The sequence below is a fragment of the Gossypium arboreum genome, chromosome 10 (genome assembly GCF_025698485.1).
Source record: "Gossypium arboreum isolate Shixiya-1 chromosome 10, ASM2569848v2, whole genome shotgun sequence".
NCBI classification, from domain to species: Eukaryota; Viridiplantae; Streptophyta; class Magnoliopsida; order Malvales; family Malvaceae; genus Gossypium; species Gossypium arboreum.
In genome coordinates this window covers 104,798,706-104,810,226 of record NC_069079.1, presented here as the reverse complement: position 1 = coordinate 104,810,226, position 11,521 = coordinate 104,798,706, and the positions used below count along the sequence as shown (strand labels likewise).

The 11,521-nt window shown below is 33.3% G+C and overlaps 2 protein-coding genes across 4 annotated transcripts; one reads left to right on the top strand and one right to left on the bottom strand.

The window, feature by feature from the left end:
- The first annotated feature begins 2,592 nt into the window (after window positions 1-2,592).
- LOC108489768 (probable protein phosphatase 2C 40) lies at window positions 2,593-6,760 on the top strand. Of its 3 annotated transcripts, none has more exons than XM_053020041.1 (5): window positions 2,603-2,963; window positions 3,685-4,875; window positions 5,237-5,501; window positions 5,734-5,807; window positions 6,370-6,760. In XM_053020041.1, exons 2-5 carry the CDS (start codon window positions 3,691-3,693, stop codon window positions 6,490-6,492), a joined length of 1,647 nt encoding a protein of 548 aa, XP_052876001.1. In that variant the 5' UTR covers window positions 2,603-2,963; window positions 3,685-3,690; the 3' UTR covers window positions 6,493-6,760. The 3 variants fall into 3 exon arrangements, with proteins under 3 accessions (XP_052876002.1, XP_052876001.1, XP_017650002.1); XM_017794513.2 differs by having other exon boundaries at window positions 2,616-2,963; window positions 5,734-5,855; XM_053020042.1 differs by lacking the exon at window positions 5,734-5,807 and having other exon boundaries at window positions 2,593-2,963.
- A 1,085-nt stretch (window positions 6,761-7,845) lies between these two features.
- LOC108488402 (uncharacterized) lies at window positions 7,846-10,931 on the bottom strand. Its single transcript, XM_017792682.2, has 7 exons — window positions 10,570-10,931; window positions 10,399-10,437; window positions 10,223-10,276; window positions 10,064-10,117; window positions 9,082-9,135; window positions 8,921-8,992; window positions 7,846-8,227 (listed from the first exon to the last, which is right to left on the bottom strand). The coding sequence occupies exons 1-7, from the start codon at window positions 10,624-10,626 to the stop codon at window positions 8,108-8,110; spliced, it is 450 nt and encodes a 149-aa protein (XP_017648171.1). The 5' UTR covers window positions 10,627-10,931; the 3' UTR covers window positions 7,846-8,107.
- Window positions 10,932-11,521: the final 590 nt, after the last annotated feature.

The following is an 11,521-nucleotide window of genomic DNA, read 5'->3' as shown; positions in this document are numbered from 1 at the left end:
CGGGTTAGTTATAATATGGTAGTGTACAAGTCGAAGGCTAGAAGTCTTCAAGTTTCTAAGCATAGATTCGACTCAGTTAATTCCCTACATAGTTCAAGATAGGCCCGTGGCGGGCTTTGGCAAATATGACATTGTGGAAATATGAGTCAAGGTGGAAATTTGTTGAGTATGACTCCTATTTCAGTCAAATTTGAGAAATAATTTTTCAGTTAAACTCTGTTTATTTATTTCAATCAAACTCTGATTAATCTAGAATATTTTATTATTATTTGAATTTAGCCTATAAATAGGCTCTTTTACAACCTTAGAAAATACACCATTAGATATTAGAACTCATAACACATTTAGAGAATTTTGTATTTATGTTTTGAGGGTTCTTTGATTTCGATTTTTCGGGGTTTAGTTTTTATCTCTATCTTTTGTAGTATTTGTTCTTTTGCCATTATAGTAAAATTATCATTGTCCTTGGTTTTTTATCCTCTTTGGAGGAATTTTTTTACGTTAAATTTGTGTGTTCAATTTTTCAATTTATTTTATTATTTTTTTACTTGTTGTTTAATTGGGTCGATTCTAACAAATACTATAAAAGATTAATTGTGTCACTTCATTTGTAGGCGTCTCGAACTCCATTGGGATAGCAATGGCGATGTTATTGACGGTATCAATGCACAAGAGGTGGCAAAATGTCATTGTTCAAAGCTATTAACATGATTCGAGGCAATCTAAGTTTGACATGGGGTATTTCTGCTATCATTAGGATGTTGTTTCGTGGTTCGATTTGCATTAACCATGTGCTTCGTGGATTGGATGGCACAAAAAAAGTTTATGGATCTTGCCCTCCTCTCTAACAATCTCTACTGCAACTTCTACTTGATGAAAGATGTATAGAAAAGTCAAAAGCGCAATATTACGAATTTAGTCCTAGAAGATTCTGCTGCTTTGAGGTTGAAAAAAAACCAAACCAGCCATTTGTACTGTTGTTGAGAACCTCTGAAGATATGATGAATGCTCACCACTCACTTAGTCACCACCACTACCTTTTAATTTTGACTCTGCACTTTACAACCTTTGAATAAATTCTGGCTTTCATCGTTTCTTTTAAAATCCAAAAATTGTCCCAATCTTTAACAAATTGCAACCAATATATCCTATATTGTATAATAATAATAATGCGTGTGCTCCAATCTCTCTCAATGAGACAAAATTCCAGTCGTCAATATAAACAATGGGCTATTTACAATACCTAATTGTCAACTAACTAACAGTATTTCTAACTTTGAAGGATTCGAAAATTAGTATACAATTATTATTTATTTATTTTAAACAATAAAAAATTTTAAGAAAATAAAACATGTGGTAATATTTCAACCAAGTGTCCTAAATATTTGAACCTATTAACATACAAAATGATAATAATCCTTTAAAATTTATTAAAATAAGAGTTAATTTTAAATTATGACTCTCATTTTAAATTATTTTTAAATTTTAAATTATTCTAATTAAATCCTTAAATTATCGATGTTATATCAATTAAATATTGTTATTATTAAAATCATTAATTTAACTTGTAGATGATATGCTAGATCTTATATGATATAATTTAAAATGAAAAAAAAAGAAATAATGAATATTGTAAAATAGATATTTTAAAATCTTAGCTTTTAGCTTTTGAAACTTTTAAAGAAGCTGTATCATTCACTTTTTTTTTCAATTTCATTTTTTTAGTTTTTACTTTTAAAATTATGTAATGATGTTGTATTTCTTTGAAATTTTATTTTAAATTTAACTACTTAATATTTGATATGTTATTTAATGGTTAAATTTAATAACAAAAGGACCTAATTCATTAACCTTATAGTTTGGGATGTGATTAAAATGTTTTAAAATTAAGGGATCAATTTAGAATGAGAGTCATAGTTTGGGGATGTCTTGTGCAATTAATTTTAAAAATAAATATAATTTTTATAATTTTTAACGGTTGACATTGAAATATAAAGAGTTAAATTACTTTTGGGGAGTTTGAACTTTAGCAACTTTTTCAATATTGGAGTCTAAACTCTTTTTTATCCAAGTTAAGTTCTGAATTTGACAATGTTCTCACCTTGAAGGTTGAACATTTTTTTATTTAAGTTAGGCTTTGAACTTGACAATTATTTTTATATCAGGGTTTGAACTTTTTTTTGTCCAAGCTAGTATTTGAAAACCTTAGAGTTTAGGCTCTAATGTTGAAACAATTGCTAAGTTTAGGCTCTAATGTAAGTTCACTGATTAACTTGGACAAAAAAAAAAGTTCAAGGCCTAGTAGAAACATTTGTTTAGTTCAAGTCTTAATTTAGTAACAATTGCTAACTTCAAAATTTAATTTAGACAAAAAAAATCAATCTCTAATGTAAAAAACTCACCAAATTTAAACAATTTAACCCAAAATATAAATTTTAAATAAAATTTTTTAATAGTTTAGCATTACAAAGGTTTAAAATTAGTTTTAAAATAATTTTGAAAATTACTAATTTGAAAAGAAAAGAGATATATATATAGAGAGAGAGAGAGAGTTGAAAAGGGAAGAGTTTGAAAAACGGCACTACCGGTAATAGAGAATCTGACAAAATCAGAGCCAAACAAAAAGTCCCAAAAACGAAAAAAGATAAAAGGAAAATAAGGAAAATGTATATATAAAAACAAGAATTCCTCCAAATATAGCAGAAAGAAAGAAAGACAAAACCCCTTCTTTCCCAACCATCCAATTTTCCATTGAACCAACGCATTGCACGCTCCTCCTTCTTTCAGATTCAGTCTCCACTAAATCTCTCTCTGTTCTCCTCTTTTCTCCTTCTCCTATACCCAAATCTCTTGCCTCTTTGCTTCCCCCAAACTTCACTTTCTTTCGCCCCTGCATTCCAATCTAACTCCTTACTTAACCTTCTTTTCTGCCTTCCTTTTACCTTGTTGATCCAAGCACAGTGGTGGGTTTTTCTTTTTTTGATCTCTTTCCTCTTTTCTTTTCTTTTTTTTTGTACCTATACCTTAGTTTTTTATCATCATTTCAATACCATGTTGTTTTTTACCCTTTTGTTTAATTCAATGATTTAATATCTTGTTTTGTTGTCTTTAGTGAACTAGTTAAGATTAGAGTTCATTGTTCATACTCTAGTTTGAGTTGCTGTGGATAGACTTCTTGATAATGGAATCCCTTGTTGTTTCGATTTAAGTAGTCTTTTTTTTTATTACTCTTGTTACTGTTTTTTGTTGTTTTAGTGTTGAATAGTACAAAAAATTGTGCATTTTTATATGTTTAACAGCTAATATTAGCATTTGATAATCTTTAGTCTTTTATGAAATTGGGTTTTAATGCTATGGTCATGATTCAGATCCAGTTCGTTGTATTGTGGTTTAAGGATTCGTAATGTCCTGTTTATCACGAGAAGAATTTATAATAGGCTAGTTTATTAGCAACAAGAGGAATGATTAATTCTTGTAATGGAAGTTTTGTGTTCCCTTTGGTGACTTAATTTCTGATTCTTATCTTTTGAGAATTACATCAGATTTGATCATATAAAATGTTGGATTGAACTGTTAGAGATGTAATATTGCGCATCTACTTGGTTATTTATATCATGAAATTACAGAATTTTGTATTAATTTCCAGCCCTTATCGTGCTAATAGAATCGTATGCTCTCTTTCAGCCTATAATGCAAGGAGAAAATTTTATTAATTCTGAAAGAGAAATTAAGGTTAGTTTTGGCTATCAGTGCAACAGCCCCAGAGGTATTCCTTGTAGCGCGGCTAATGGGCATGAAATCTGGTCAGGAAGTGAAATGCCAAGGACCGGCAGTTTTTCTTGCTTGTCCGGTGCTGCCTTAAGTGCCAATGCAACATTGGCCAACACGAATATATGTAATGGTGTGATCGGAGGTGAGATTCTTCCTAGTTTGGATTCCCCTAAATCATTTCGGAGGGTTCCCTCTTCCCCATCTCTTCCAAGGTTGGATATATTATCATCTTCGCTGCAAAGCAGTATCTCAAACTTAAGTTGCAGTTCACCAAGTCCACTTGATTCACCTGAAACTGACTCATTTTTACTGAAACCGATGAGTGCTCCTTCTAGAACTGACAGTTTCCTTAATGCTATGGAAGTACAAATGGCGGGTGGAGCAGCTGGTGAAGACAGGGTTCAAGCTGTCTGTTCTGAAGAGAACGGGTGGCTCTTTTGTGCAATCTATGATGGTTTTAATGGAAGGGATGCTGCTGATTTTCTTGCTGGCACATTATATGAAACGATAATATTTTACTTTACTTTACTAGACAGGGAATCGAAGCAGAACGTCCCCACTGCAAATGGATGTTTTGAATATTTTCATGATGATGGTTTGGTTGGTAATAAGGCAAAACCCACTTCTAGGATTGACGGCAAGAATTATGCAAGTGCTGAAAGCTTGATGAAAAAAACTGCGGATCGTAAAGTGGAAGTGTTGTCTGATTCATTTAGGCATGGGGTGCTTGATAGCCTCCAACGTGCTCTAAGTCAAGCCGAGAATGATTTCTTGTACATGGTAGAACAGGAAATGGAGGACCGCCCTGATTTAGTTTCAATAGGATCTTGTGTTTTGGTTGTTTTCCTGCATGGAAATGATATGTATACTCTCAATTTAGGTGATAGTCGAGCTGTATTGGCAACATATGATAATGCCAATGACATGGGTCAGACTGAAAAGTTGAAAGCTATTCAGCTTACCGATAGTCACACTGTTGATAATGAAGTTGAAAGAACTAGACTCTTGCATGAGCATCCTGATGACTCTATGCCCGTAGTAGGTGGAAAAGTGAAAGGAAAATTGAAGGTCACTCGTGCATTTGGAGTAGGTTACTTGAAAAAGGTAGGTACTCGAATTTCACATTGCAATTTTCTTGTATTTTTTGTTATCTAAATTTTCCCTATTGAGAAGACTCACTGCACCATAGTCGCAAAGTATTACTCAGCCCCAGAAATGGCAACTTTTATGCCTTTATCTATAAATTTAAAATCTGAAGAAAAACCACTTTTGCTTCATCCTGTCACCGAAACTATATCTTCAAGACTTAATAACATCTAATGTATCAACAAATGAGCATAACCTGCCTCGTTTATATTGTGGTTTAAGCATGAGTGAGCTCAATGGCAACTGCTATATGCCCAACTTATTGTTGTTGATCCAGTCTTTTCCGTAATTAGCATATCATTTTTGTTATTCCTTGCAGAAAAAAATGAATGATGCAGTGATGGGAATTATTCGAGTTCATAACCTCATTAGCCCCCCATATATCTCAACCGAACCATCACTGAATGTGCACACAATATCAAGATCTGATCACTTTGTTATAATTGGTAGTGATGGTTTATTCGACTTCTTCAGCAATGATGAGGCCGTAAAGCTTGTTCTTTATTATATCTCAAGCAACCCTTACGGAGATCCTGCAAAATTTCTCTTGGAGCAGCTTGTAATAAAAGCAGCGCATTCTGCAGGTAAATTATATATAATTATATCTGTCGGTTATAACTGATTTAAACTTTTTTTCTAGTTTCATTTGAACAATGACCAAAATTTTCTTTCACCGCATGTGTCTTATGGTTGTCAACATGAGTTTCATATAAAAGACCATACAATGAAACCAAAATGCATTGTTTGTAACTATGGCAGTATAGTTGTTTTATTATTACACCAAAGTTTCTGAAGATATGGATTTTACCATCATAGGTTTCAGTAAGGAAGAATTGATGAATATTCCAGCTGGTAGGAGGAGGAAATACCATGATGATGTTACTGTTATGGTGATTATTCTCGGAACGAATCATCGCACTTCTAAGGCATCAACTTGTGTATGAATTTTATGTCAAAGCATTGCAGCTTGTTATAATTTTCAATTGTACATAGCTTGAATTCAGATAAATTTTCTGTTGGGGACAAAATTTTGTATTACTTGGAGTCATGCATTAGAGTGTTTGATGTGAATAAGTAGGTGAGTCTTTTCATTTTTCTTTTAACATTTCAGAACTAGTTCTAAAGTATCCTCTTCTAAGTTATTGCTTATGAATAATCAGAAGATCTGCTAACTACTAGACACAGTTCTTTTGTAAATTACTTGCTTGTTGATGCTCCCATCATCTTCTGAATGTGAATAACTCAATTCTTACAAGCTTCTTTGAATGGCAATTTGTTCTCTATTTCTATTCCATTTCTACTCTATGGTTACTCTATTTCTATTTCATTTCTACTCTATGGTTACTTCAACAATTGGCCGCTCTGATTGATTCCATAGTCCAAAATGTTGATTCAATATGCTATTTGAGCAGTAGAACATTCTTTTGTTCTCTTTTCTGTGGTGGTATGCAGGGATCGTGGCTTTTGGGTTGTTGGTTCGTTAGAGGTGGTGTTGGCAGGACAGTGGCTTTTGGTTCAGTTTTTTTTCTTGTCGGACGGCTGGTGAGGCATATGGTGGCGCAACGAGGCCAGTAGTGTTAGTATAGATGTTATTTGAAGGAGTTGTATTTTGATAGCTATCGAAAACTTGGCAACTTCATTTAGGGTGCCTTTAGAAAGTTATTTTATGGTGTTTATAAACTCATTAGGTAGTATTTGGAAAACCACTTAATAATTAGATTTCAGTGTAATTGTTTGTAATTAAATAGGGGTAACATATTTGGGTAATCATTGTAATTTGTGGGTCTCACCGAATTAAATGTAATTAGTCCATATTAATTACACTTTTCTACTCTTAGGGGAAGGTGAGAATTGGAAGAATTACATGGATAATTACACCCAAATCCAATTACGTTATGACTTTTCAAACATTCATACATTATTAAACTTAAAGAAATTTATTGATACAAAGGATCAATAAGGAAGAGGAAGTGGTGGTTGTAAGGAAGGTAGCTCACCTGTGACAGACTAAGAGCCAAGGTTAAGAGATATAGAAAGGAAGGTTAAGAGATATGGAAAGGAAGATAGAGCTGAAAGGAGTAAAAGGTTGGAGGATGCCAAGTCAAAAGTTAAAATACTTGGAAGAAGAAGGATCCCTTATTGCCTCATGTGTTGGGTATATATAGGGGAGGTCCCCTTTGTCTAGTAGTACCACATTATCGACAATACGGATGATAGGCTACTCGTGTGATCAATTAGGTGGTAGGTCTGTTACATATTAGTTGTCACCAAATATAATATTGTAGGGTCCTACTTTGGCATTCTATTACGAGATTATTATACCTTAGTGATCCCTCAGTAGTCTCCCCTAAAGACTAAAAGCAAATAGCCTCCCAATTGGCTTAGGTGATGTTTGTGGGTGGTTGGTTTTGCATGCTTTAACGAGAGGGTTGCGATGAAAAGCATTTGATGGGGGGCAACTGTGGATACCTATTTAAGTTCCTACTAAGCCATTCCTCGCTCTATCACATGTCATTGTTAGAGTATAACAACCATCGTCACCAAGCTATGACACAAAGCAACATATTTTTTCATTGACTCACTTGTTTATTCAAACTGATATATCGATCAATTTTCAATTCAAGGATCAATTTCCTATCCAATTCAATTCCAACGTCTTTCTTTTCTTTTCTTTTCTTTTTTTTTTGTTTCTAGTTAGTAAGATGTGCACCCATAACCTCTTAAAATTTTAAGAAAGACATTGTAATTAAACCGAAGTGCATGGCATGTTGTTATTACCATTATTTAACATTTAAGATCATTTTAATTCAAACCAACTGGTCCAACTAATTCAATTAGTCAAATCGGTAATTGGTTTGGCCTCTAATATAGTTTCTTAAACCTTGATAAGAAAAAGAAAACTAGTACCATATGGTACTTTTGAGGAAATTGTGTAGTAAAGCATATGCTTTAATAAAGGAAAACTTATTAACACCCAATCTAAAACTAGAAGACAATATTGATATCATTTTGGTCTCACCATGACCATAGTAAATGCCAATACCATATCAATGGATTAAGATGAAAGCTCTTTCCTCTGGTAGACAGCAAGGTAGACTAGAAATTTGCCTAAGATACATGACAGTAGTTCATAACAAGCAGCATGAACAATAATAAGTACAAGAATGCACATTCCATCATAAAAGCCCATCTATATGTTTACTTCATTTCCATTTTCCTTTATGGATGAAGTATGTGTTTCCTCATCCTTTCCTTCAAGTTTAACCTTAGGATTTTCAGCCTCTTTTGCACCCTCTGATACATCTTGCAGCTGCAAAAGTTCAAAATGATTCAACCTAGGAGCAAATTCCAGTTTCTAAAAGCATAGATGATGTTAAAAACCAAGTAGAATAAGCCTATGTTACTCAGACTAGAGTATGTTGGATACGAGTGTGTGTCTAACATGGTTAATGTTCAATTTTCTCTATGTTTTGGTAAAAATACCATGGAGGCCCTTGTACTAGAGGTCGGATTGCATTTTGCCCTCTCTACTAAAAAATGGGCAAATTAATCCCTTTATGTTAGATCAAAGAGCAAGCTAATCCTTATGTTAAAAATTTTATCCATTTCTATTGTTAAAAACTGGTCATTGTACGTTAATATAAGGAATACATAGCATGCCACAAGTTACTGTCTGGTTATTCTATCATACACGCCAATTTTTAACAGTATAAATGGACGAAACTTTTAACAAAAATGATAAATTTGCTCTTTGATCTAATGTACAATGGCTAATTTATCCATTTTTTAGTAAAGAGAGTAAAATGAAATCTGACTCCTAGTAAAGGGGCCTCCACAATACTTTTACCCTATGTTTTGGAGGATTCTAGGACTATATCCTCATAGCCCATGTCCGAATATGTGCGTGGCATAAGCGTCAGATTTGGGTACTTGAAGGAAAATGAGAAGTCCAAAGCTAAGATAAGGATGAGGAATGCAAACAAAAATTCTAAATTATACATACCCCCAAATTTCTTAAACCAGCAGTAACATCTTCTTGTTGCTGATGGAGAGTGTTCCTCAGTTCTTGAAATTCCTTATTTCAAGAATGAAACATTTTAGTTATCGTAAAATCTCCTCGTTTCAGAATGAAAATCTTCTTTTATTTTTAAAGGGAGAACTTACTGAACGGAGTTGCTCGACTTCCACATTAAGTGTTTTCTTCAGTTCAGTAAGCTCCTGAAAGAGATTCCATGCAAATTAGCCTAAGAAATAAGGACATTAAAAGATTTTATTAAGATATCTACCTGAAACTCCAATCAAAACTCTTTATTGCTTTAACAAGTATTCTTAGTCCAAAATCAGCTCTTCCATCAATGATTTCAAATAATAACACAAATCTTTAGATCCTTGGCCTCAATCTATGCTACTCAGACTTGAGAACGTGTTGGCTACAGAAATGAATCCTAAATGGGTATATGCTCATTTTCTAAAATATGTTGTTTTGCCCCCCTTCATGGAGAGCTGCGTACGGTTCAAGGAGGGGGGTGCCTTGACCATACATGAACATACGACCACCCACCAAGAGGTGGTACCATATACCCCTATAAGTGACCTATATTCCATAGGTCAGGGGTTTGAATCCAACCAATGGCAAGACGCTCACGTTGCCTTTGGTGGGTGGCCGTACGTTCACGTACGGTTGAGGCACCCCCCTCCGTAACCCGTAAACGGCTCTCCACGGAGGGGGACAAAACCCTCCGAGGGACAATACCTTCCATTGTTGAGGGACCGGGTTAACGTTCCCGAAGACGACACTTCGAAGACTTCTCCAGGAGGAGCCGATCCCCCCTAAACAGACATCCAGTCATTATATCCTGAAGCCTCTAAATGTCACTACAGTTAGCTCATTGCTAACATTTTTGCAACTCTATCCAAAACTTCAATGAGCAGCAAAGACATATATGATATAAGTATATTCTCGGGAAACAAACATCCATGTATACATTGTCTTAACATGAACTTTCATTTCATAGTAAAAGATTCAGCAACAATTTCAACAGTTAAATAATTAAGTAGTAGCATGCCATGAAACAGACAATCTCAGCATGAACAAACAGAAAGGCTGAAATATTTTATATAAAAAAGCAAGACATACTGAACTTACATCTCGATAAATTTTAACTTGGGTGTCCAGCTTTGACCTCCAATTTTTCAGATCCTAATAGGGGAAACCATTAACAGCTTTTTCAACTCAGAATTGGAATATATATAACCCAAAATAAAGGGGAAATGTAAAAGAAAAAAAAACATTTCCCAGAATTACCTGTTTCAACCCTTGAATTCTATTCAGTAGCTCAGTCCTTGATTCATTCAATTCCTAAAGCCCCAAACAAAGTTAAAAACTAGATACGAAATGAATCAAATCAAATAAGTTTTTCATAACAGAAAAAAAAAGTAATTAATAATTTAAATACAGGGGGAAAAAACCCCAAGACTTACTGCAATTTTTGAACCCACTGGAGTGATATTCTCCTTTTTCTGTAAAATGGGTAAAAGGATTTATTAATATTTCTAACCAAATCCAAACCTGTAAAAAAGAATCTTCAACTGTAACTTGAAAAACCAAAAACAAAAAATTAAAAGAAAATGAGAAGGCGAAAAAGGAAGTACGGGAGGTGAAGGAGCAGAACCGAGTGGAAGAGGAGGGTTTGAATCAGAGGATGCCATTTGGAAACAGAGAATATTGTTTGAATTGATTGGATTTAAAGCTTTGGGTTTTTCTTAGTTTCCTATTTGGTTGTGAGAATATGAAAAAGTTTTTCAAGTTCTTTAACAGTGACTTTGTTTTTCAAGTAGATCTGGAAATTGACAGAAAATAGAAAGGTAATAATGAAAAATTGGGTAACAAGAAATTGATTTGATGAACTGGATTTTGAATTTGGGAAATTGAGGAGTGTTTGAGCGGGCAAAATTAAATATCTTTGAGGGTAGGTTTTTTACAGGAAAAATTATTAAACATTGAAGCTTTAAACGTTGTACTTTTTATCTTTTATGTCTGTTCATTTAAGATTTACATTCTTTTCAGAATTTCCATTTTATTTACACTTTCACAATTAAAAAAATTTTACACTTAAAAGTTCGATAAAATTATTATAAAATGGAGTGCATTTTGATTCTGATACTTTTAAAATTATAAAACTAGATTTTATATCAGCTACCCTGGGATTTTAAAAATCATAAACAAATTTTATTTTATTTTTATTAAAGGATTAAATATAAAATTAGTACTGAATTTGTTCATTTATCTCAAATTGGTATTTATGAATTTTTTTGTCCTAATTTGGTACCCGAATTTATTTTCCATCCATTAGTTTAATACCTGAGCATAACAACATTAAGATTTTGCTAACGCGGTAGCGTTGACCACTCGCGCGTCGTCACATGTCACACTCCCAAGACCCTTTTGACTCGTGTTTATTTTTTTAACTAAATTCTTTTAAATATTATTACTTAATAATATTATTCCTTTAAATTTTTTTCTTCACTATCTTCTTCAACTTTTTTCTCTTCTATCTCTTTCCTTTCCACTGCTATGTCTTTCATTTTTCTCTCTTTTGTTCAT

Coding starts and splice junctions, on each gene's coding strand:
- LOC108488402 (XM_017792682.2), bottom strand. CDS start 10,626: ATGGCATCCTCTGATTCAAACCCTCCTCTTCCACTCGGTTCTGCTCCT. Junction 10,277..10,398: donor CAGTGGGTTCAAAAATTGCA/GTAAGTCTTGGG, acceptor TTGGGGCTTTAG/GAATTGAATGAATCAAGGAC. Junction 9,136..10,063: donor AAGTTAAAATTTATCGAGAT/GTAAGTTCAGTA, acceptor AATCTCTTTCAG/GAGCTTACTGAACTGAAGAA.
- LOC108489768 (XM_017794513.2), top strand. CDS start 3,691: ATGCAAGGAGAAAATTTTATTAATTCTGAAAGAGAAATTAAGGTTAGT. Junction 4,876..5,236: donor GAGTAGGTTACTTGAAAAAG/GTAGGTACTCGA, acceptor TATTCCTTGCAG/AAAAAAATGAATGATGCAGT. Junction 5,502..5,733: donor AAAAGCAGCGCATTCTGCAG/GTAAATTATATA, acceptor TTACCATCATAG/GTTTCAGTAAGGAAGAATTG.